The sequence below is a fragment of the Oncorhynchus nerka genome, linkage group LG7 (assembly GCF_034236695.1).
Source record: "Oncorhynchus nerka isolate Pitt River linkage group LG7, Oner_Uvic_2.0, whole genome shotgun sequence".
Classification (NCBI taxonomy): Eukaryota; Metazoa; Chordata; class Actinopteri; order Salmoniformes; family Salmonidae; genus Oncorhynchus; species Oncorhynchus nerka.
The window spans coordinates 28,967,347-28,993,723 of NC_088402.1; the positions used below are offsets into that span (position 1 = coordinate 28,967,347).

General features: G+C 42.5%; 1 protein-coding gene across 5 annotated transcripts in view; it reads right to left on the minus strand.

Annotated features, from left to right (window-relative positions):
- Positions 1-16,997: 16,997 nt before the first annotated feature.
- Positions 16,998-26,377, minus strand: part of LOC115131418 (glucocorticoid-induced transcript 1 protein-like) — a 39,941-nt gene continuing 30,561 nt past the window's right edge. For 3 of the 5 annotated variants that reach the window (XM_065020386.1, XM_065020387.1, XM_065020385.1), the window contains 5 exons: positions 22,214-22,360; positions 21,841-21,990; positions 21,008-21,224; positions 20,744-20,864; positions 16,998-20,576 (listed from right to left, as the gene is read on the minus strand). In XM_065020386.1, the coding sequence (XP_064876458.1) occupies positions 20,246-20,576; positions 20,744-20,864; positions 21,008-21,224; positions 21,841-21,990; positions 22,214-22,360 (966 nt within the window). In that variant the 3' untranslated portion in view covers positions 16,998-20,245. The remainder of the gene's footprint in view (positions 20,577-20,743; positions 20,865-21,007; positions 21,225-21,840; positions 21,991-22,213; positions 22,361-26,377) is intronic. The other 2 variants (XM_065020388.1, XM_029663135.2) reach the window with 1 other exon arrangement.

Below are 26,377 nucleotides of genomic sequence, written 5' to 3' on the forward strand. Positions count from 1 at the left end.
CTTCTGTCTTCAATTTTTCCAAACATCCATAAATTAAAGTCAAGCATATCCATGTTACTAGCCTAAGAAACAAGGTTCAACTTGCTAGTAACAAATAACATACATTTTGTAATGGGGTGCGTGCTGGTGGCAGGGAAGTCAGGCGCAGGAGAACGAACTTGGTATAAACTGAGTATTTGAATAAATGCTCACAAACTCTGAAAACCAACATATACAAAATATAGAAAGTGGGTACGAAACCCGTCGCACAACATAACATACAAAGCACTGATACATACAACAAGGAGAAGGGCCGACATCGGCGGGAGTCGTGACACATTTACTGACGATCTCTGAAATTCACTCAGATAATACATTTGATGATACAGTGGTAGCAATACATGGTTTCAACATCTTCATGTTGCCGTTTGTGTTGTGTCATATTCATGTAAAGCTTAGAGAGGATCTCATGTCAAATGCTGTTGAAGTAATATGGCTACAGGTTCACCTGCCTCATCTAAAGCCCATTTCTGTGGGAAGCTGCTATAGACCACCACGTGCTAACAGTAAGTATCTGGATAATATGTGTGAAATGCTTGATAATGTATGTGTTATCCATAGAGAGGTATATTTTCTGGGTGACCGAAGTATTGACTTGGTTTCATCAAGCTGCCAACTCAAGAAAAGGCTTCAAGCGGTAAGGTTCAGGTTGTCAGTCAACCTTCCAGGGTATCTACAAACAGCACAGGAATGAAATCATCATCATGTATTGATCACATCTTTACTAATGCTGCAGAAATCTGCTTTAAAGCAGTATCCAAATCCATCGGATGTAGTGATCACAATGTAGTAGCCATATCTAGGAAAACCAAAGTTCCAAAGGTTGTGCCTGATATAGTGTATAAGAGGTCATACAATACATTTTGTTGTCTGGTGTGTAATGAGGAGCAACCAGATGCTGCACTTGACAAAATTATGAAATAAGCAAGCACCAATGAAGAAAATGACTGTAAAAACTGTTAAATCCCAGTGGATTGATGAGGAATTGAATATTGTACGGTAGGTGTCAAGCCTGCACCCGCTCCCCCTCCCTGGAGCTGAAAGGCGGCAGGATCCCCAGCGTTACGCACTCCTGCCACCATCAGTACGCAAACCTGCCTTCTCCCGTCACACGCATCAGCAATTATTGGACTCACCTGGACTCAATCACCCGTGTCATTACCTCCTCTATATCTGTCTGTTCCCAAGCTCTGTTCCCTGCTTCAGGGTAATGTTTGTTTGTCTTTGCATACCTGGGTTCTGACGCTGTCTCTGTCCTGTTTGATGTCTGTTCCATATTAACTGTTCTACTCCCCGTACCTGCTTCTCTTCTCCAGCATCGGTCCTTACAGTAGAAAGAGATGAGGCCAAATGAATGGAAAATAGGTCTGGGTGCACAGCTGATTGGCAAACGTACTGTAAATTGAGAAATCATGTACTAAACTGAACTAAAAGGAGAAGAAGAAACTAAGATAAATTATATAAAGAAATGTATGAATTTATAAAATGAAGGAAAAAAAGGCAGACTCGGCTCCATCATTCATTGAATCAGATGGCTCATTCATCACAAAACCCACTAATATTGCCAACTACTTTAATGATTTTGTCACTGGCAAGATTAGAAAATGTAGACATGACGTGTCAACAACAAATTCTGAACCCATGCATAACTGACTAAATTATGAACCCATGCATAACTGACCAAATTATGAACCCATGCATAACTGACCAAATTATGAACCCATGCATAACTGACCAAATTATGAAAGACAAGCACTCTAATTTTGAATTCCATTTAGTGAGTGTAGCAGAGGTGAAGAAATGATTGTTGATCAACAATAACAATCCACCTGGATCTGACAACATACTGTAGATGGAAAATGACTGAGAATGATAGAGGACAATATTACCACTCCTATTTGCCATCTCTTCAATCTAAACCTACAGGAAAGTGGGTGCCCTCAGGCCTGGAGGGAAGAAAAAGTCATTCCTCTACCCAAGATTAGCAAAGCGCCCTTTACTGGCTCAAACAACCAACCAAGAAGCCTGTTACCAAGCCTTAGTAAACTTTTGGAAAAGATTGTGTTTGACCAGATACAATGCTATTTCACAGTGAACAAATAAACAGTAGGTTTTCAGCACGCTATCAGGGAAGGACATTCAACATGTTCAGCACAAACATAAATGGCTGGCTGAGAGAACTTGATCAAAAAAATATTGTTTTAGACTTCAGTGCAGCTTTTCACATGACCAATCATAATCTGCTGCTGGAAAAACATACAGCCCATGTACAGTGCATTCGGAAAGTATTCAGACCCCTTCACTTTTTCGACATTCTGTTACGCTACGGTCTAATTCTAAAATGGATTTAATAGTGTTTGTCCCTCATCAATCTACACACAATAGCCCATAATGAAAAACCAAAAACTGTTTAAAAAAACAGTTGCAAATGTATATGAAAAACACTGGAAATATCACATTTACATAAGTATTCAGACCCTTTACTCAGTGCTATCTTGAAGCACCTTTGGCAGCAATTACAGCCTCGAGTCTTCTTGGGTATGAAGCTACAAGCTTGGCACGCCTGTATTTAGGGAGTTTCTCTCGTTCTTCTCTGCAGATCCTCTCAAGCTCTGTCAGGTTGGATGGGGAGCATCGCTATTTTCAGGCCTTTCCAGAGATTTTTAGATCGGATTCAAGTTCGGGCTCTGGCTGGGCCACTCAAGGACATTGAGACTTGTCCCGAAGAAACTCCTGCATTGTCTTGGCTGTGTGCTTAGGGTTGTTATCCTGTTGGAAGGTGAACCATTGCTCCAGTCTGAGGTCCTGAGCGCTCTGGAGCAGGTTTTCATCAAGGATCTCTCGGTACCTTTCTCTGTTAATCTTTGCCTCGATCCTGACTAGTCTCCCAGTCTCTGCCGCTGTTAAACATCCCCACAGCATGAGGCTGCCACCACCATGCTTCACCGTAGGGATGGTATTGGTCAGTTGATGAGCGGTGCCTGGTTTCCTCCAGATGTGACGTTTGGCATTCAGGCATTCAGGCAAAATAGTTCAATCTTGTTTTCATCAGACCAGAGAATCTTGTTTCTTATGGTCTGTGAGTCCTTTAGGTGCCTTTTGGCAAACACCAAGCGGGCTGTCATGTGCCTTTTACTGAAGAGTGGCTTCCATCTGGCCACTCTACCATAAAAGCCTGATTGGTGAAGTGCTGCAAAGATGGTTTTCTTTCTGGAAGGTTCTCCCATCGCCACAGTGGAACTCTGGAGCTCTGTCAGAGGGACCATCGGGTTCTTGGTCACCTTACTGACCAAGGCCCTTCTTCCCCAATGGTTCAGTTTGTCCGCGAGGCCAGTTCTAGGAAGAGTCTTGGTGGTTCCAAACTTCTTCCATTTACGAATTATGGAGGCCACTGTGTTCTTGGGAACCTTTAATGCTGCAGACATTTTTTGGTACCTGGCAGCTGTCTAGGCCCCTTACTTTTTACATTTTTTACTAATGACCTGTCACTGGCTCTGAGTTAAGACTGTGTGTTTATGTATGCTGATGACTCAACACTATACATGTCAGCTACCACAGCAATAGAAATCACTGCAACCCTTAACAAAGAGCTGCAGTCAGTTTCAGAATGTGTGGCAAGAAATAAGTTAGTCCTAAATATTTCAAAACTAAACACATTTCATTTGGGACCAGTCATCTATTTCTTGTAATGAATAATGTGGAAATTGAGCAACTTGAGGAGACTAAACTGCTTGGAGTAACCCTGGATTGTAAACCTTCATGGTCAAAACATATTGATGCAACAGTAGCTAAAATGGGGAGAAGTCTGTCCATAATAAAGAACTGCTCTTCCTTCTTAACAACACTATAAAAAATATGGAACAGTGGGTACTGTGAAGAGACACACACACAGGCACAGACACATACATACATACATGCACATGATAATATAAACACTATACACACACTTACACATGGATTTTGTGTTGTAGATATGTGGTAGTAGAGTCGTGCTTAATGTGTTGTGAAATCTGTTATGAAATGTATTGTAGTGTTTTTAAAATTGTATATAATTGTCTTAATTTTGCTGGACCCCAGGAAGAATAGCTGCTGCCTTGGCAGCAGTTTACAGGGATCCATAATAAATGCAAATACTAAAGCATAGCATACTAACAGAAGTACTTTGTCAGTATTCAGTATTTCCTACTCTAAATCCTGTAGATAAGCCCAAAATAAGATCATATTCTTCAATTTGAAATCGAGGCAAGAAAACTTGTATAATTTTCCCACTTCTATACCAAAGTGATCAATGTTTGAGCTTATCTACCGGACTATCTCAGTGTGAGAAGAGACAGAAACTCAAGTGAGGAAGTGTGGGTTTAACCTCTGAGCTTGGACTCTGTGTCCTGAGTGATGATTGGTCAGGTGAAGAGGGCTCTGATTGGGGCCAGCTCTCACTAACTAGCCAGTAATTGAGGAGCTGATTGTTCTGGGTGTGAATTAAGGTGAAGGGGAAACTAACCTGTCTGCCTGTCTCTGCTCATCTCTGCCAAGTTTAGTCTGCCACAATTTGTGTAGGTACAATGCTTTATAACTTGTTACAACAATGTATAAGGCATTATAATGCATTATAACAGCATCATAATGCATTTTACCTGTGGGCTTTAAGTAAAGTGTTACAGTTCAGTAAATGAATGTGAGGAGGGTGTTGTTGCCAGTTGAATCTCTGACCGTAGCATTTTTGTTTTTGTAATGCAAGTAGATTGAGTACATCAATTGATTATGCCACATAGGCCTGCCACATACTGTATGACTGACGTTGGTAGTCATTGATGTGATATAAATTCACTGGTTTGGCTTTGTTCCATTGCTTCTTTAATAGAAGGGCAGATTAGTATTATTATTATGCATGAAATATTGGCTTTGAATAATATGGGAACAGCAACACTACTAAGACAGACAGAAAACAGAGGATTACAAGAGGCTTTTTGTTCCATAATGTGATTTTAAAAGAAAGAGTCTTACCTTTGTTCCATGTTTCCCAGTAAGGTTGGTGGGAGGTGGAGATTAGCTCAGAGAATGGAGTTTGTCTGAAAGCCGATTAGCCAGAATTGAAACAGGGCCAAATTGAGTTTTCTCTGTTAAAATAAAGGCTGCCTGCTGTGTGTTCAGTCAAATGTAAGAACTCTGAGAAATTATTCATATCATAACGAATGCCATTTCTACTTTGTGATCTTATGTTATTTTAATGCCTAGATGACATGCATTACATTGAATATTAGCAGGTAGACCGAGACATGTTGTCATAATATACATTTACGTCCTTAAAATTAACATATTTTTAAACGAGCATATTTGTACCATTCCATAATATATTATGACTGCATTATATTCTCAGAGGCATTTTAAATAGCACATCTTCTGCATTTGAATGTCATTTAAATCTCATAGGATCTATTATTATCTGGTTCCCAACCAGGGGTACTAGGACCCCTGGGGGTACTTGGCCTATCCACAGGGGGTACTTAAAAAGACTCATGGGTCCATAGGGTTACTGGTAAAATGCACGTGAGGGGTATTTCATGGGTACTCCGGGCAGAGGCAAATTCAGTTGGTGGTACGGTAACCAAAAAAGGTTGGGAACCACTGCTCTAGATAGCTCTAAACACCACATAGCTTTAGTTGACTCTCTTTTGTTCCTATATTGCCACCTAATGGATACAAATAGTACATATCATTGTTCCTTTTGAATTGTTTTTTAAATCAATTTTTAGGTCACCCAAAATCCCTTTAACTGCTTTTAAAACACACATTCTAATTTCAAATGTTGGAAATTGTAAGACCTACATGAATTCCCCTTCAATGCGTCCATTGAATTATGTGCCTAAACCTGAAAGTGTAGTTACGATAGGCCTAATAGGTATATGGTTCAAGATGCAAAGCTTTAAAAGAAGCCAGCTTCCTGTACGCAAAGGATCAAAACTCACGTTCTGCTTGGCATATGATTGACAAATGGATATGTCAAACTGGGATTTCCAAATCGATATGTCTCAAGTTTAACATTAAAGTTTCCATTTAATGTCCCATAATCTGTTAAATATGAAGTCAGCTGGTAAATATATGCAAGTCGGCCAACATTTAATTTTTCAAGTAATGATATAAGACTTCATTCCTGAGTGTCTTCATTTGAATACTTCAGACTAAATCAACAGGCTTTTTGAAGTTTGAATAACTCAAGGTGAGACCCAGATGCAGACAGAGGCAGATGGTTGGAGTCTTAGATGTTTAATAATCCAAAAAGGAGTAGGTAAGAGAATGGTCGTGGACAGGCAAAAGGTCAAAACCAGATCAGAGTCCAGGAGGTTCAGAGTGGAAGACAGGTTCGAGGTCAGGGCAGGCAGAATGGTCAGGCAGGCGGGTACAAAGTCCAGAATCAGGAAAGGGTCAAAACCAGGAGGACTAGAAAAAGGAGAAACAGCAAAAGCAGGAGAACGGGATAAACCGCTGGTTGACTTGGACATAGACGACAAACTGGCACTGAGAGACAGGAAACATAGGGATAAATACACTGACACAGAGAGACAGGAAACACAGGGATAAATACACTAACACAGAGAGACAGGAAACACAGGGATAAATACACTGGCTCAGAGAGACAGGAAACACAGGGATAAATACACTGACACAGAGAGACAGGAAACACAGGGATAAATACACTGGCTCAGAGAGGCAGGAAACACAGGGATAAATACACTGGCACAGAGAGACAGGAAACACAGGGATAAATACACTGGCTCAGAGAGACAGGAAACACAGGGATAAATACACTGACACAGAGAGACAGGAAACACAGGGATAAATACACTGGCTCAGAGAGACAGGAAACACAGGGATAAATACACTGACACAGAGAGACAGGAAACACAGGGATAAATACACTGGCCCAGAGAGACAGGAAACACAGGGATAAATACACTGGGGAAAACAAGCAACACCTGGAGGGGGTGGAGACAATAACAAGGACAGGTGAAACTGATCAGTGTGTGACAGGATATATCCAAATATAACCGAGCCGTGACCCACTGTCATCCACTTAACATTATGCATGTTTCAGCCTGCGTAATGTGTTGGTTTGAGGCTGTTTACAGTCCATGTGACAGTGCTTTCCTGTAGCCTGTACTATATTGTATGGTACCCTACTCCTCAGTCACTGTATAAACAAGCTAACAGCAGTGTTATCTGACAGACTGTCTGTCACTCCTCTCCTCCTCAAGACCACAGCTATGAAATAGCTACAGTTGAAGTCGGAAGTTTACATACACCTTAGCCAAATACATTTCAACTCAGTTTTTCACAATTCCTGACATTTAATCCTAGTAAAAATTCCCTGTCTTAGGCCAGTTAGGATCACCACTTTATTTTAAGAATTTGAAATGTCATATAGAGAGAATTATTTATTTCAGCTTTTATTTCTTTAATCACATTCCCAGTGGGTTAGAAGTTTACATACACTCAATAAGTATTTGGTAGCATTGCCTTTAAATTGTTTAACTTGGGTCAAACGTTTCGGGTAGCCTTCCACAAGCTTCCCACAATAAGTTGGGTGAATTTTGTCCCATTCCTCCTGACAGAGCTGGTGTAACTGAGTCAGGTTTGTAGGCCTCTTTGCTCGCACACACACTTTTTCAGTTCTGCCCACATATTTTCTATGGGATTGAGGTCAGGGCTTTGTGATGGACACTCCAATACCTTGACTTTGTTGTCCTTAAGCCATTTTCCCACAACTTTGGAAGTATGCTTGGGGTCATTGTCCATTTGGAAGACCCATTTGCGACCAAGTTTTAACTTCCTGACTGATGTCTTGAGATGTTACTTCAATATATCCACATAATTTCCCTCCCTTATGATGCCATCTAGTTTGTGAAGTGCACCACTCCTGCAGCAAAGTACCCCTACAACATGATGCTGCCACCCTCGTGCTTCACGGTTGGGATGGTGTTCTTCGGCTTGCAAGCCTCCCCTTTTTCCTCCTAACATAATGATGGTCATTATGGCCAAACAGTTCAATGTTTGTTTCATCAGACCAGAGGACATTTCTCCAAAAAGTACAATCTTTGTCCCCATGTGCAGTTGTAAACCGTAATCTGTCTTTTTTATGGCGGTTTTGGAGCAGTGGCTTCCTCCTTGCTGAGCGGCCTTTCAGGGTATGTCGATATGATTTGATTTATGGGACTCGTTTTACTGTGGATATAGATACTTTTGTACCTGTTTCCTCCAGCATCTTCACAAGGCCCTTTGCTGTTGTTCTGGCATTGATTTTCACTTTTTACACCAAAGTACGTTCATCTCTAGGAGACAGAATGCGTCTCCTTCCTGAGCGGTGTGACAGCTGCGTGGACCCATGGTGTTTATACTTGCATACTATTGTTTGTACAGATGAATGTGGTACCTCCAGGCGTTTGGAAATTGCTCTCAAGGATGAAACATACTTGTGGAGGTCAAAACAAAAAAAATCTGAGGTCTTGGCTGATTTCTTTTGATTTTCCCATGATGTCAAGCAAAGAGACACTGAGTTTGAAGGTAGGCCTTGAAATACATCCACAGGTACATCTCCAATTGACTCAAATTATGTCAATTAGTCTATCAGAAGCTTCTAAAGCCATGACATAATTTTATGGAATTTTCCAAGCTGTTTAAAGGCACAGTCAACTTAATGTATGTAAACTTCTGACCCACTGGAATTGTGTTACAGTGAATTATAAATGAAATAATCTGTCTGTGAACAGTTGTTGGAAAAATGACTAGTTTGTTAACAAGAAATTTGTGGAGTGGTTGAAAAACGAGTTTATGTTCGTCAAAGGGGAGACGCAAGGTGAGATTGGAGGAAAGGGGTGGGGGGACGCCGGGATGGGGCGGGGTGTACTTGTTGCCACTGTGTTCCCAGGAGGAGAAGAGAGAGACAGTAACCTCCCCGCCTCTCCCATCACTATGACAGCTTAGCCATGGTCACCCACTAACTAATGGCCATGGGGCAACATTTATCTTGTTGCACTTTTCACCATAGAGGCTCTTGGCAAATATAGGGCGGGTGACCTACTACACCTGTACATGAGATACATTCAAAGTGTGTAGATTACATCTACCGATATTTGTTCCCCGCCGCCCTTTTTACTCAACACTTCAGCCACACATTCACATGCACCCTCAACACTTTAGCCACACATTCACATGCACCCTCAACACTTCAGCCACACATTCACATGCACCCTCAACACTTCAGCCACACATTCACATGCACCCTCAACACTTTAGCCACACATTCACATGCACCCTCAACACTTCAGCCACACATTCACATGCACCCTCAACACTTCAGCCACACATTCACATGCACCCTCAACACTTCAGCCACACATTCACATGCACCCTCAACACTTCAGCCACACATTCACATGCACCCTCAACACTTCAGCCACACATTCACATGCACCCTCTATCAATAAATCAATCATCCTCAGTAAAGAAGATGTTGCGTCATAGATGCAGTATGTCTCCATTGAGATTCCAGAATCTACCCTGAAGCATGTATTTTGATTGTCCTTGTAGTTTATGATATCGAGGTCTACCACACACAAGCACATGCGCGCATACACACAAACAAACACACACACACACACACCGGTCGTGTTCCTCTGCCAAGGCGTTTCTGACGCATGCCAGATCTTACAACGCCTGGATCGGTATTTGAAGTATCAGCTAACCACATCATGTTATAGCAATCTGTCAGTTGATGACACAGTTGATGACACAGTTGGGGTGGATATCAATCAAAGAATTAAAACAATTAGTGTATCGCTTTAATTTCCAGACACTCACCATCAGTGTCAGAAAGGTATTTACTGGAGCGCAGGCACCAGGTATGGTGTATTGAGAGTAATGTGTTTGAGATCAAGTAGAATCTATTCTGTAGTGGCCCCTTTCTATCACTAGAGAACACTCTACTGACACTCTGCTATTTCATAGCGACCCCTCAAAGATGGCTAGATAATAAACTGTACATGAAAAGGCCCAACCTGGTTGTGAAAATAAATACGTGTTTGATAGTGTATGCATTTAAATAATGTACATGAGGTATACTTGTAAAACTTTTAAAATAAACTGTATAAGTGGACCTCGTTTTGACATTCACACACAACTCCAGAGGAAGTGCTTTGGTTCTGCTAATAACTTTATTTAAATAAGACACAAGATTTCTATGTTGATTCAAATAAAAAAAGAGTCATCAGCCGCACACGCACACGGCTGTTCATAACACAACACAAAAACAACGTGTGTGTCATCGCATCAGGACCAGTCATCTGAGAACAGTGGGCGGACTCTCACAGTACAGTACACCTAAAGGTACTGTACCCTCGGTATGCAAGCTCATCGCCTAACAACATTCTCCAATAACATCTTTGAGCACACACCAAGGAAATGGTGTGCAAAACAGAGGAAAACCAAACACTGCCCTGTAGGGAGGCTTCTTACCAGTCTTCCTGAGTTTTTTTCTAAATGTTACATATGGGCTAATCTTGCAACAGCGGTCTCTATTAACACAGAGGTGAGAGAGGAGCGGAGCATGTTCAAAGCTTTGTTAGTGTGATTGGTTGCTGTACACAGGAACATCGTAGCATTTTTGCATGAATCTTTCCACCGCTGGTTGAAAGTTCATTTGTTGGTGGTATTGTTGTTGTAAAATGTGTTTTGGATAGTTTATTTTGTCTTGTTTCCTCTTCCACGGCAGGTCAAAAAAATTCATGAAACCTTACACACTCTACTATAACTTTCATACTTTCCTCCTCCTATAACTTTCACCCACTCTCCTCCTCCTATAACTTTCACACACTCTCCTCCTCCTATAACTTTCACCCACTCTCCTCCTCCTATAACTTTCACACACTCTCCTCCTCCTATAACTTTCACACACTCTCCCCCTCCTATACTATTCACACTCTCCTCCTCCTATAACTTTCACACACTCTCCCCCTCCTATACTATTCATACTCTCCTCTTCCTATAACTTTCACACACTCTCCCCCTCCTATACTATTCATACTCTCCTCTTCCTATAACTTTCACACACTCTCCCCCTCCTATACTATTCATACTCTCCTCCTCCTATAACTTTCACACTTTCCTCCTCCTATAACTTTTACACACTCTCCTCCTCCTATAACTTTCAGTCTCCACTTTCTATAACTTTCAGTCTCCTCCTCCTATAACTTTCACTCTCCTCCTCCTATAACTTTCACACTTTCCTCCTCCTATAACTTTTACACACTCTCCTCCTCCTATAACTTTCAGTCTCCACTTTCTATAACTTTCAGTCTCCTCCTCCTATAACTTTCACTCTCCTCCTCCTATAACTTTCAGTCTCCACTTCCTATAACTTTCAGTCTCCTCCTCCTATAACTTTCACTCTCATCCTCCTATAACTTTCACTCTCCTCCTCCTATAACTTTCAGTCTCCACTTCCTATAACTTTCACTCTCCTCCTCCTATAACTTTCAGTCTCCACTTCCTATAACTTTCACTCTCCTCCTCCTATAACTTTCAGTCCCCACTTCCTATAACTTTCACTCTCCTCCTCCTATAACTTTCAGTCTCCACTTCCTATAACTTTCACTCTCCTCCTCCTATAACTTTCAGTCTCCACTTCCTATAACTTTCACTCTCCTCCTCCTATAACTTTCAGTCTCCACTTCCTATAACTTTCACTCTCCTCCTCCTATAACTTTCAGTCTCCACTTCCTATAACTTTCACTCTCCTCCTCCTATAACTTTCAGTCCCCACTTCCTATAACTTTCACTCTCCTCCTCCTATAACTTTCAGTCTCCACTTCCTATAACTTTCACTCTCCTCCTCCTATAACTTTCAGTCTCCACTTCCTATAACTTTCAGTCTCCACTTCCTATAACTTTCAGTCTCCACTTCCTATAACTTTCACTCTCCTCCTCCTGTAACTTTCAGTCTCCTCCTCCTATAACTTTCACTCTCCTCAAATCAAATCAAATCAAATGTATTTATATAGCCCTTCGTACATCAGCTGATATCTCAAAGTGCTGTACAGAAACCCAGCCTAAAACCCCAAACAGCAAGCAATACAGGTGTAGAAGCACGGTGGCTAGGAAAAACTCCCTAGAAAGGCCAAAACCTAGGAAGAAACCTAGAGAGGAACCAGGCTATGTGGGGTGGCCAGTCCTCTTCTGGCTGTGCCGGGTGGAGATTATAACAGAACATGGCCAAGATGTTCAAATGTTCATAAATGACCAGCATGTGTGACAGGTTAAAGGAAATATTCATAGCCTGTTATACATTAAAAAGTATTAGTAAGTTCATAGTATGTGAGGATCTTAAAACATCTAAGGTTAAAAAGATGCATTCAGTATTAGTTGATAGAGATTGATAACATTCATATAATTGTGTTAAAGATAAAATCTGTCAAAGGGTACGAATTGTGAGAGTAATGTGTAAACGTTATATTGATTACTTTATTTTGTGGTGCCTAAAAGTGTTAATCTGTGATCTACGAAATGCTCTTAATCTATGAGCCGGAGATCGATTGCTCTGGTCTCCACCCATTATCCTGGTGAAAATCGCGGTCTTTTCTCATTACACTAAAAGTTTAATTGAGAATACAACACCGTATCACTCTCGTGGTTATTTCTCCCCTGTTTTCAGGGGCGTAACACATGGTCAATAATAATAAGGCAGAACAGTTGAAACTGGAGCAGCAGCACGGCCAGGTGGACTGGGGACAGCAAGGAGTCATCATGTCAGGTAGTCCTGGGGCATGGTCCTAGGGCTCAGGTCCTCCGAGAGAGAGAAAGACAGAGAGAAGGAGAGAATTAGAGAACGCACACTTAGATTCACACAGGACACCGAATAGGACAGGAGAAGTACTCCAGATATAACAAACTGACCCTAGCCCCCCGACACATAAACTACTGCAGCATAAATACTGGAGGCTGAGACAGGAGGGGTCAGGAGACACTGTGGACCCATCCGAGGACACCCCCGGACAGGGCCAAACAGGAAGGATATAACCCCACCCACTTTTCCAAAGCACAGCCCCCACACCACTAGAGGGATATCTTCAACCACCAACTTACCATCCTGAGACAAGGCTGAGTATAGCCCACAAAGATCTCTGCCATGGCACAACCCAAGGGGGGCGCCAACCCAGACAGGATGACCACATCAGTGAATCAACCCACTCAGGTGACGCACCCCTTCCATGGACGGCATGAGAGAGCCCCAGTAAGCCAGTGACTCAGCCCCTGTAATAGGGTTAGAGGCAGAGAATCCCAGTGGAAAGAGGAGAACCGGCCAGGCAGAGACAGCAAGGGTGGTTCGTTGCTCCAGAGCCTTTCCGTTCACCTTCCCACTCCTGGGCCAGACTACACTCAATCATATGACCCACTGAAGAGATGAATCTTCAGTAAAGACTTAAAGGTTGAGACCGAGTTTGCGTCTGACATGGGTAGGCAGACCGTTCGATAAAAATGGAGCTCTATAGGAGAAAGCCCTGCCTCCAGCTGTTTGCTTAGAAATTCTAGGAACAATTAGGAGGCCTGCGTCTTGTGACCGTAGCGTACGTGTAGGTATGTACGGCAGGACCAAATCAGAGAGATAGGTAGGAGCAAGCCCATGTAATGCTTTGTAGGTTAGCAGTAAAACCTTGAAATCAGCCCTTGCTTTGACAGGAAGCCAGTGTAGGGAGGCTAGCACTGGAGTAATATGATCACATTTTTTGGTTCTAGTCAGGATTCTAGCAGCCGTATTTAGCACTGAAGTTTATTTAGTGCTTTATCCTGGTAGCCGGAAAGTAGAGCATTGCAGTAGTCTAACCTAGAAGTGACAAAAGCATGGATTCATTTTTCTGCATCATTTTTGGACAGAAAGTTTCAGATTTTTGCAATGTTACGTAGATGGAAAAATGCTGTCCTTGAAATGGTCTTGATATGTTCTTCAAAAGAGAGATCAGGGTCCAGAGTAACGCCGAGGTCCTTCACAGTTTTATTTGAGACGACTGTACAACCATTAAGATTAATTGTCAGATTCAACAGAAGATCTCTTTGTTTCTTGGGACCTAGAACAAGCATCTCTGTTTTGTCCGAATTTAAAAGTAGAAAGTTTGCAGCCATCCACTTCCTTATGTCTGAAACACATACTTCTAGCAAGGGCAATTTTGGGGCTTCACCATGTTTCATTGAAATGTACAGCTGTGTGTCATCCGCATAGCAGTGAAAGTTAACATTATGTTTTCGAATAACATCCCCAAGAGGTAAAATATATAGTGAAAACAATAGTGGTCTTAAAACGGAACCTTGAGGAACACCGAAATGTACAGTTGATTTGTCAGAGGACAAACCATTCACAGAGACAAACTGATATCTTTCCGACAGATAAGATCTAAACCAGGCCAGAACTTGTCCGTGTAGACCAATTTGGGTTTCCAATCTCTCCAAAAGAATGTGGTGATCGATGGTATCAAAAGCAGCACTAAGGTCTAGGAGCACGAGGACAGGTGCAGAGCCTTGGTCCGATGCCATTAAAATGTCATTTACCACCTTCACAAGTGCAGTCTCAGTGCTATGATGGGGTCTAAAACCAGACTGAAGCATTTCGTATACATTGTTTGTCTTCAGGAAGGCAGTGAGTTGCTGCGCAACAGCCTTTTCAAAAAAAATTGAGAGGAATGGAAGATTCGATATAGGCCGATAGTTTTTTATATTTTCTGGGTCAAGGTTTGGCTTTTTCAAGAGAGGCTTTATTACTGCCACTTTTAGTGAGTTTGGTACACATCCGGTGGATAGAGAGCCGTTTATTATGTTCAACATAGGAGGGCCAAGCACAGGAAGCAGCTCTTTCAGTAGTTTAGTTGGAATAGGGTCCAGTAGGCAGCTTGAAGGTTTAGAGGCCATGATTATTTTCATCATTGTGTCAAGAGATATAGTACTAAAACACTTGAGTGTCTATCTTGACCCTAGCTACTGGCAGAGTTGTGCAGACTCAGGACAACTGAGCTTTGAAGGAATACGCAGATTTACAGAGGAGTCCGTAATTTGCATTCTAATAATCATAATCTTTTCCTTAAAGAAGTTCATGAATTTATCACTGCTAAAGTGAAAGTCATCCTCTCTTGGGGAATGCTGCTTTTTAGTTAGCTTTGCGACAGTATCAAAAAGGAATTTCGGATTGTTCTTATTTTCCTGAATTAAGTTAGAAAAATAGGATGATCGAGCAGCAGTAAGGGCTCTTCGGTACTGCACGGTACTGTCTTTCCAAGCTAGTCGGAAGACTTCCAGTTTGGTGTGGCGCCATTTCCGTTCCAATTTTCTGGAAGCTTGCTTTTCAGAGCTCGGGTATTTTCTGTATACCAGGGAGCTAGTTTTTTATGAGAAATGTTTTTAGTTTTTAGGGGTGCAACTGCATCTAGGGTATTGTGCAAGGTTAAATTGAGTTCCTCAGTTAGGTGGTTAACTGATTTTTGTCCTCTGGCGTCCTTGGGTAGACAGAGGGAGCAGAAGGACATCAAGGAATCTTTGTGTTGTCTGTGAATTTATAGCACGACTTTGATGTTCCTTGGTTGGGGTCTGAGCAGATTATTTATTGCAATTGCAAACGTAATAAAATGGTGGTCCGATAGTCCAGGATTATGAGGAAAAACATTAAGATCCACAACATTTATTCCATGGGACAAAACTAGGTCCAGAGTATGACTGTGACAGTGAGTGGGTCCAGAGACATGTTGGACAAAACCCACTGAGCCGATGATGGCTCCGATAGCCTTTTGGAGTGGGTCTGTGGACTTTTCCATGTGAATATTAAAATCACCAAAGATTAGAATATTATCTGCTATGACTACAAGCTCCTCCTCCTATAACTTTCAGTCTCCTCCTCCTATAACTTTTAGACCTCCTCCTCCTATAACTTTCAAACTTTCCCTCTCCTCCTCCTAAAACTTTCCCTCTCCTCCTCCTAAAACTTTCAGTCTCCTCCTCCTATAACTTTCAGTCTCCTCCTCCTATAACTTTCAGTCTCCTCCTCCTATAACTTTCATTCTCCTTCTCCTATAACTTTCACACACTCTCCTCCTCCTATAACTTTCACACTCTCTCCTCCTCCTATAACCTTCACTTTCCTCCTCCTATAACTTTCCCTCTCCTCCTCCTCCTATAACTTTCGGTCTCCTCCTATAACTTTCACTCTCCTCCTCCTATAACTTTCAGGCTCCACTTTCTATAACTTTCAGTCTCCTCCTCCTATAACTTTCAGTCTCCTCCTCCTATAACTTTCAGTCTCCTCCTCCTATAACTTTCCCTCTCCTCCTATAACTTTCGGTCTCCTCCTATAACTTTCACTCTCCTCCTCCTATAACTTTCAGTCTCCTCCTCCTATAACTTTCCCTCTCCTCCTCCTATAACTTTCGGTCTCCTCCTATAACTTTCAGGCTCCACTTTCTATAACTTTCAGTCTCCTCCTCCTATAACTTTCCCTCTCCTCCTCCTATAACTTTCAGTCTCCTCCTCCTATAACTTTCCCTCTCCTCCTCCTATAACTTTCGGTCTCCTCCTATAACTTTCCCTCTCCTCCTCCTAAAACTTTCAGTCTCCTCCTCCTATAACTTTCAGTCTCCTCCTCCTATAACTTTCATTCTCCTCCTCCTATAACTTTCACACTCTCCTCCTCCTATAACTTTCAGACTCTCTCCTCCTATAACTTTCACTCTCCTCCTCCTATAACTTTCTGACTCTCTCCTCCTATAACTTTCACTCTCCTCCTCCTATAACTTTCACACTCCCCTCCTATAACTTTCACACTCCCCTCCTATAACTTTCACAAACTTCCCTACTATAACTTTCACAAACTTCCCTCCTTCTATAACTTGCACACACTCAGTGATGGTCAAAACAACACACAAACTGGTTAATCACATCAACAACCAATCCTTTTATTGTGTTTGTGCATGACCTTTTGCCCCACAGATCCAATGAGGAGCGAGCTGATTGGGTGAGCTGATGAACACTGATGACCTGCTAGCCAATAACTATGTGCTCTGGTGACATCATATCCAGTGCTGGTTTATGTGTCGAGTCATTGCTTTCTCAACAGGTTGTTAGGCTTTTCACACTACTGAGCCATACCGGGCCGAGCCACTATAGTTGCTGGAACCGTGCTGGAAAATAAATGATCAGAGCCAGCACAGTACAGTCCTATAGTGTGAATCTGGCTTAAGTGCTGATTTGGCTCTATACTCCAAACCAAAGGAATGAGAGAGAGGAAATGGGAGTGGTGAAGAAGAAGCGAAACATATCCGACCCAACGGACACCAACACCTTGTCTATTATTGCACACATCTAGTTAACCAATGCCACATAGTTAATGTATGCAAGTCATTGGATAAGCTATATCGCTTGATAATAAGGTGCTAAATGATTAAAAACAACATCAACATTGCATTGATATTTTTAAAAGCCATATAGTATATCTAACAACGAACAAGAGTATCAATGCAGACAGGAATTCCACAAGCACACATTAGCATATCAAAATAAATAATGTTTCTGATTATGGTTTATCTTTGACTTGAAGGTCTTATTAAAGGAATCATTGTACAGGTGGTGTTGTGTTCCATGCAAGAATGATGTTACAGACAAATCTGCAGAGGGAATTATTGTGCACAGAATCAAACATGGAACGCTCATAGGAGAATTGCTTCCTTTGAGGAAGATGATGTCAATAATTACTCACGAGTCATGACATTCTGAAGTGTAATGCTTAACAAAGACATGGACTGGATAAGGATCGGGACAGTTTACTCCTTCCCTTAGAAATCCAAAGTTGAAACATCTACCAATTCTGCAGGTGCAATAAACCTACTAGGTCCTCTCTAATCAAACCTTAACCTCAGCGCACTGGAGGGCCTAAAGATCAACGTTTGGACATGACTTGATGAGTCTTCTCGACCCCTAACCAGCTAGAATCTCATGGAATGTCTTATGAATCAATAGTAAAGCATCATTATGTTGTCTATGTGATACTAAAACAGTCTCAGACTGGACGTCACCTGAATGTAACCAATCAAATGCTTATTTTATTTGATGTTACTGCAGGCCATGACTTGACTAGGACCAGTCAACCCAGATTGACCTGAAGTTGAACACTGAAGTTGCTACCTGACCTTGACCACAGCACAACGGCTGCAGAGGGTTTGACCACACAGAATTGTCAGGCATCGACAGTCATGGCCATTACAGACTTCTCTCAAACATGCACAGCCGTTATCTCTCACAGTGGTCTTGGTCTGTTACTAGTCACTCATAAAGACAACCAAGACACCTAACAACCAGTGGTGTAAAGTACTTCAGTAAAAATACTTTAAAGTATTACTTAAGTCATTTTTGGGGGTATCTATACTTTACTATTTATATTTTTACTATTTATATATTTAACTTTTACTTCACTACATTCCTCAAGAAAATAATGTACTTTGTACTCCACACATTTTACCTGACACCCAAAAGTACATGTTTGTGACGGACTCACAAAGGCATCTTTTGGAAATGATGTCTGAGTGTTGGAGGGTGCCCCTGGCTATTCATACAATGGATGCCCCTGGCTATCCATATAATTTAAAAACAAGATAACTGTGCCGCCTGCTTTAAAAAAAACTTTTACTTGAGTAACTTTCTATTAATTAAGGTATCTATACTTTTACTGAAGTATGACATTGGGGACTTTTTCCACCACTGCTAACAACACAGTCAACCTTTCATGTCAACCAAGCACAGGTCAAGTCTTAGGGCAGCACATCATAACACCATGTCTAGGGGGAATAAAAGGTTCAGAATTTATGGAATGGAATCTGGAATGAGAGAAAGCAAAGCTTCAACAAGGAAATGCAGTCGGAGCCGAGTCAACCTGTGTCATGGAATATGGGCATACATTCCAAATTTCCTGAGTTTAGACTCCGTTTGTGATATATACCTGAAGCAAGGCCAGACGCAATGGAGACTGTGCAACGGATTGTTGCGGCCATTTAGAATTTTCTTCTTTATGTCTTTTTTTCCCACTTTTTTGATTATTCTTTGCATGTTTCAAAGGAGGTTTGGAAACATAACCTGGATTGTGTAAACATAAATCCTGAACATTTCTTTTCTTCCTTTCTCTGTTACTGTACATAACATAACACAGCAATACACCGTTTTCTATTTAAACAAGCGTTGTTTTTTTTCTTTTCACAAGATATATAATGTGTAATATGGTGTATAGAGCTTATTCATACTGTGGAGAATGTCAAAACAGAACACAATAACACATAAGTTAAAGAGATTCTCCGGTACTTTTGCATCACTTTTAGCCAGTAGTTCTGAAAGTAGCACACACGAGCCAAAAGTAGTCCCTGAAAATTGCGTACTACTTCACATATGCGATTGATCTCTCTCTCGCTGAGCCATTAGGTCCAACCTGCAATTTTCATTGGATAACGCTAGCTGTCGTTCAAAGCTCATTGGCTAGAACTCAAATTGCTAGGGGGCTGGCTGGCCTATGTAGGGGGAAATGTAGAAGAAATGGCGCAGCACATCTTCAAGAAAATAGTGGCTTTCAAACTAGGAATTCCGTGGCTAATTGAGGTAAGACAGTAATTCTGCTCATAGATTATGCATGTATGATCCACACATTGACACGTCCAGCCCAAAGCGGAAGGTTTAAAATATACTTTTTTAGTTGGCAAAGTACCGGAGCATGTCTTTAATCTTAAACACACTGCCAGTTTAAAACGCATGCCCCTTATCCAAAGTGTCTAATTTTCTTCCCATCCATCCCATGCCAGCGTCCAATATCTCTACTTATTACGTGCTGTTAAAGAACATCATGTCTATCTCTGACAGGAACAGTGCTTTAGGAATAGGCTAGGAACATGTGGGACACTTGTCTTTGTTTTCTCAGTTGTTTGTTGTTGTTGTCGTCGTCGTCATCAGGTACATTGTTGCTAGCACTACGCCATGCAGAGTATGTAGAGTTCAGCAGAGACAGAGAGGAGGGGGAGGTCATTTAGAGAAAGGAGACCAGACTTCAGTGATGATGATGATGATGATGGTGGTGGGGACGTAATAATCAAATGATTAATAACAATAAGAAACAGAACCATGTGACAGAGGCCAGCTCTGCCCAGGTCTAGCTGATGGCCAGGCTGTCTGTCTGAAGGGCAGTCTCTAGTGTCTCCCCCTGCTGGGGAGAGGTGGGCGTTGCAGGAGCAGCTTCCTCGGGGGTGGGAGCGTCGTCTGTGCTGGTGGAGGTGTGGACCTGAGAGGGGAGGACACGGCAGAATGCTGACATCATTGAGCTGGGGCCGGCCTCGGGGTCATCATCGGGGTGAGAGGTCACAGAGAGGTGCAGGGCACCGGGGGTCAGTCTGACGGGGCAGAAGGCGGAGCCGGTGGAGATGAAGTTGACCTTGTTCTTGTCGGGGCAGGAGAAGAGAGGGACGGACGCTGACTGCCTGGAGCTGGACAAAGGGAAAAGGAAGAGACGGCGTGTTAACTCTTTTCATGACATCTATGAGTAACTGACCTTCAGTATCAACCACTTGGAAAATGTGGTACGATAAAAGAGATCCTAAAAAATATAATCAAACCCTCCTGGACCAGGTTCCTGGTCTCTTGCTGTACTTACCTAATTTCCTCAAACACCTTGATCTTCTCACAGCCCTCTGGGGGTTCTCTCTTGAACATGTAGCTGTTGTTGGGTTTAGGAGACGAGGCAAACTTAGGCAGCGGAGAGCTACTGCCACTGTCTGTAGACAGAGACAATGGTCAGAAACGGTCAGACACAAACACAGTCCAAGGTGGGAGTTCAGAGCCGTGCTCAAGGGCACAACAGCAGGATGGACAGTGGAGGCCTTGCCCTTGGTCTGAGATGGAATTCTAACAGTCCTACCTTTATCCCTGTCGTAGAGCAGATCGTCAGTGGAGTAAGGGCTGCCCCCGTGTGAGCCGGACCCTGGGGGGCAGGCAGGAGAGGGACAGGGGGACAGGCTGGAACTACTGCTGGAGCGGCCAGGGACAGAGGGAGTCTGTGTGTCCACACTGCGGGTACTGCTGCTACGCTGTTGGGGGGGAAAGGGGGCTCGCCGCCCGTCTGGTACCTCCAGCACCTGGGGATGGCAGGGGGATGAGGAGGGAGGAGAGAGAGCAAGATGTTGGTCAGTAAATATTTGCAAGTAATAGGTTTGACAGTGACACAACAGGTGAATGAATGGTTGCGTTTGTGTGAGTGTTTACTCCTCTGTCACCTCCAGACACATGAGCCTGACTGAAGTCAATATGCGTAAATATGAAGTGTAAATATGCAGCCTTGTCTCATAGACTAGACGTAAAATAGTAATTGTAAATCCGGGACACTCAAATGAGTATGATATGTTACGTTTGGTATGGTTACATAAGATAGGTTACTTAAGGCAAAAAACTAAAGGAGGGTGGTTGGTCTGGGCGTATAACGCAAACGTCTAGCCACCCAAAGGTTATGTGTTCAAATCTCAAGTTAGCGTTAGCCACCTAGCTAGAGTTAGCAACAACAAATTGCAATTCTTAATAACATATCATATGAAATGGAGGATGGACATCCACAAATTAATACATATCATATGAAACATGAAACGTAACTTATCATACTAAATGAATTGTCTCTGATTTACGTACAGAATAATACGAAATGCTCTGAGTCCAGGTTGAAATAAGTGATCGTATATGTCTAACAGTCCGTTCCCCCACCTTGAGCTCTTCCTTCTCTCCGTTATTGTCTCTGATGAAGACCTTCTCCAGCTCGTGGTTTATTCCCTCCATGCTGCTGGGCACTCTGGTGATGGAGGACTTGGGCACCGTCATGTTGGACATCAGGGACGACTTAGACATGCAGGACCACTGCAGGGACACAACCACAGAGAGAGACATTCAAAAATGAAACCTCCAACTTACACATATTATAAGAAGCACAGTTTTTGTGATTAAGCTTCACTGGCATGTTGGGTTGGCGAGGGCGCAGAGTTTGAACTTCTGGGCCGATTGCATTGGTTCCACTCTGCCAAACAAGCTAAACACACCGTTTTATTTTAACTCAGGGTTGGATGGCAGTATTGTGCCTCACCTGTGCTTGGTTGGCGGTGGTGTTGATGGTGTTGTTAGGTCCCTGTAAAGGAGACAGGCTGTCTTTGTCTCTTTGACACTGAGACTGACGACCTCCCTGCTGCTGTTTACTACCGCCACGCAGCTGCTGCCGGAGCTTGGCTATCTGCTGAGGAGAACAGAGGAGGAGGAGAGGAAGGAGGAAGAGAGGAGGGGGAAGTGGAGAGGAGGAGAAGAGAGGGAGAAAGACAGAGACGAAGAGAGAAAATAAACATGGGGAAAGAGAGAGAAAGGAATAGTAGCATGTTAACAGCTGAACTTTGTCACGTGTAATGTAGCCTATTTCATCTTATCACGTTTTTGACACCAATATATCCACCAGGGGTCGCCGTAGCTCAGGGAAAAGCCCCTAGGCAGGCAGCTCCAGTGATTAATACATCAGATCACATGTAGAACTAGGCAAGTCAGTTAAAAACAAATTATTTTTTGCAATGACGGCCTACACCGGCCAAACCCGGACGACTCTGGGCCAATTGTGCGCCACCTTATGGGACTCCCAATCACGGCCGGTTGTGATAAAGCCTGGAATCGAACCAGGGTGTCTATAGTGACGCCTCTAGCTCTGAGATGCAGTGCCTTAGACCGCTGCAACACTCGGGAGTTGTGCAGTCCCTACATACACTGTTCAAAAGTTTGGGATCACTTAGAAATGTCCTTGTTTTTGAGTTGGAAAGAAAAAGCCATATCTCAGACTGGCCAATAAAAAGGAAAGATTAAGATGGGCAGAATAACACTGGACAGAGGAAGATTAGAAAAAAGTGTTATGGACAAATCTAAGTTTGAGGTGTTTGGATTAGAGGTCGACCGATTATGATTTTTAAATTGTTAAATTATTTCAATTATTAGCGATTATTGGAGGACCAAAAAAAGCCGACACCGATTCATCGGACGATTTTTATATATATATTTGTAATAATGACAATTACAACAATACTGAATGAATGAACACTTTAATTTTAACTTAATATAATACATAAATAAAATATATTTAGTCTCAAATAAATCATGAAACATGATCAATTTGGTTTAAATAATGCAAAAACACAAGTGTTGGTTGGAGAAGAAAGTAAAAGTGCAATATGTGCCATGTAAAAAAGCTAACGTTTAAGTTCCTTGCTCAGAACATGAGAAAGCTGGTGGTTCAATATTCCCTGTTCTTTAATACTCCCAGTTAAGAAGTTTTAGGTTGTAGTTATTATAGGAATTTCTCTCTATACCATTTGTATTTCATATACCGTAGACTATTGGATGTTCTTATAGGCACTTTAGCATTGCCAGCCTATTCTCGGGAGTTGATAGGCTTGAGGTCATAAACAGAGCTGTGCTCAAGCATTGCTAAGAGCTGCTGGCAAACACAGTAAAGTGCTGTTTGAATGAATACTTACACGCCTGCTGCTGCCTACTACCGCTCAGTCAGACTGCTCTATCAAATATAAAATCATAGACTTAATTATAATATAATAAACACAGAAATACGAGCCTTTGGTCATTAATATGGTCAAATACAGAAACTATCATTTTGAAAACAAAATGTTTATTCTTTCGGTGAAATATGGAACTGTTCTGTATTTTATCGAACGGGCGGCAATCCTAAGTCTAAATATTGCTGTTACATTGCACAACCTTCAATGTTATGTCATAATTATGTAAAGGAAAAAGGAAACCACACAATTCTGGCGAATTAATTACAGTCCTTGTTAGGAAGAAATGGTCGCATATACCCTGACTCTGCGTTCACTGAACGCAAGAGAAGTGACACAATTTCCCTAGTTAATATTGCCTGCTAACATGAATTTATTTTAACTAAATACGCAGGTTTAAAAATATATACTTCTGTGTATTGATTTTAAGAAAAGTATTGATGTTTATGGTTAGGTACATTTGTGCAACGATTGTGCTTTTTTTGCGAATGCACTTTTGTTAAATCATCACCCTTTTGGCGAAGTTGAAGTAGGCTGTGCTTCGATGATAAATTAACAGGCAACGCATTGATTATATGCAACGCAGGACAAGCTAGTTAACCTAGTAATATCATCAACCATGTGTGGTTAACTAGTGATTATGTGAAGATTGATTGTTTTTATAAGATAAGTTTAATGCTAGCTAGCAACTTACCTTGGCTCCTTGAAGCCACAAGGTCCTTTTGATGCTGCACATGCGTAACAGGTGGTCAGCCTGCCACGCAGTTTCCTTATGGATTGCAATGTAATCGGCCATAATCGGCGTCCAAAAAGGCCCTAATTAATCGGTCGACCTCTAGTTCGGATCACAAAGAAGAACATTCGTGAGACGCAGAAAAAATAAAAAGACGCTGGATGAGTGGTTGACGCCATCTGTCAAGCATGGTGGAGGCAATGTGATGGTCTGGGGGTGCTTTGGTGGTGGTAAAGTGGGAGATTTGTACAGGGTAAAAGGGATCTTGAAGAAGGAAGGCTATCACTCCATTTTGCAACGCCATGCCATACCCTGTGGACGGCGCTGAATTGGGGCCTGCATTGGGGCCTCCTACAACTGGACAATGACCCAAGCACAGCTCCAAACTATGCAATAACTATTTAGGTAAGAAACAGTCAGCTGGTATTCTGTCTATAATGGAGTGGCCAGCAGAGTCACCACATCTCAACCCTATTGAGCGGTTGTGGGAGATGCTTGACCGTATGGTACGTAAGAAGTGTCCATCCAGTCAATCCAACTTGTGGGAGGTGCTTCAGGAAGCATGGGGTGAAATCTCTTCAGATTACCTCAACAAATTGACAGCTAGAATGCAAAGGTCTGCAAGACTGTAATTACTGCAAATGGAGGATTCTTTGACGAAAGCAAAGTTTGGAGTACACAATTATTATTTCAATTAAAAATCATTATTTAAAACCTTGTCAACGTCTTGACTATATTTCCTATTCATTTTGCAACTCATTTAATGTATATTTTCATGGAAAACAAGGACATTTTTAAGTGACCCCAAACTTTTGAATGGTAGTGTCCATCTAAAGGAGTGTGGAAGGAAGGCGACTAGCTGGCAGGCTAGTCATTGATCTAATAGCTAAAGGAAGAATCCATAAAACATCAAACGAGCATACAGACTGGGTCAATTTGAGTATGCAAACACATCTCGAAAGGCCATTTACGATGTACCAATATGTTTCATTTGCATGGTGCCATTCACACCTTTGAAAGCTCCACAGACGGTGCTAAACTGCATCTAACAGAAGATATGAGAGTGTATTGGCCTCCTCCTGATTCTGCCTCCTCAACCCTCCTCTCCTCCCTTTCTGCATCCTTTGACTCCCTATGTCCCCTATCCTCCAGGCCGGCTCGGTCCTCCCCTCCCGCTCCGTGGCTCGACGACTCATTGCGAGCTCACAGAACAGGGCTCCGGGCAGCCGAGCGGAAATGGAGGAAAACTTGCCTCCTTGCGGACCTGGCATCCTTTCACTCCCTCCTCTCTACATTTTCCTCTTCTCTCTCTGCTGCTAAAGCCACTTTCTACCACTCTAAATTCCAAGCATCTGCCTCTAACCCTAGGAAGCTCTTTGCCACCTTCTCCTCCCTCCTGAATCCTCCTCCCCCTCCCCCCCCTCCTCCCTCTCTGCAGATGACTTCGTCAACCATTTTGAAAAGAAGGTCGACGACATCCGATCCTCGTTTGCTAAGTCAAACGACACCGCTGGTTCTGCTCACACTGCCCTACCCTGTGCTCTGACCTCTTTCTCCCCTCTCTCTCCAGATGAAATCTCGCGTCTTGTGACCGCCGGCCGCCCAACAACCTGCCCGCTTGACCCTATCCCCTCCTCTCTTCTCCAGACCATTTCCGGAGACCTTCTCCCTTACCTCACCTCGCTCATCAACTCATCCTTGACCGCTGGCTACGTCCCTTCCGTCTTCAAGAGAGCGAGAGTTGCACCCCTTCTGAAAAAACCTACACTCGATCCCTCCGATGTCAACAACTACAGACCAGTATCCCTTCTTTCTTTTCTCTCCAAAACTCTTGAACGTGCCGTCCTTGGCCAGCTCTCCCGCTATCTCTCTCAGAATGACCTTCTTGATCCAAATCAGTCAGGTTTCAAGACTAGTCATTCAACTGAGACTGCTCTTCTCTGTATCACGGAGGCGCTCCGCACTGCTAAAG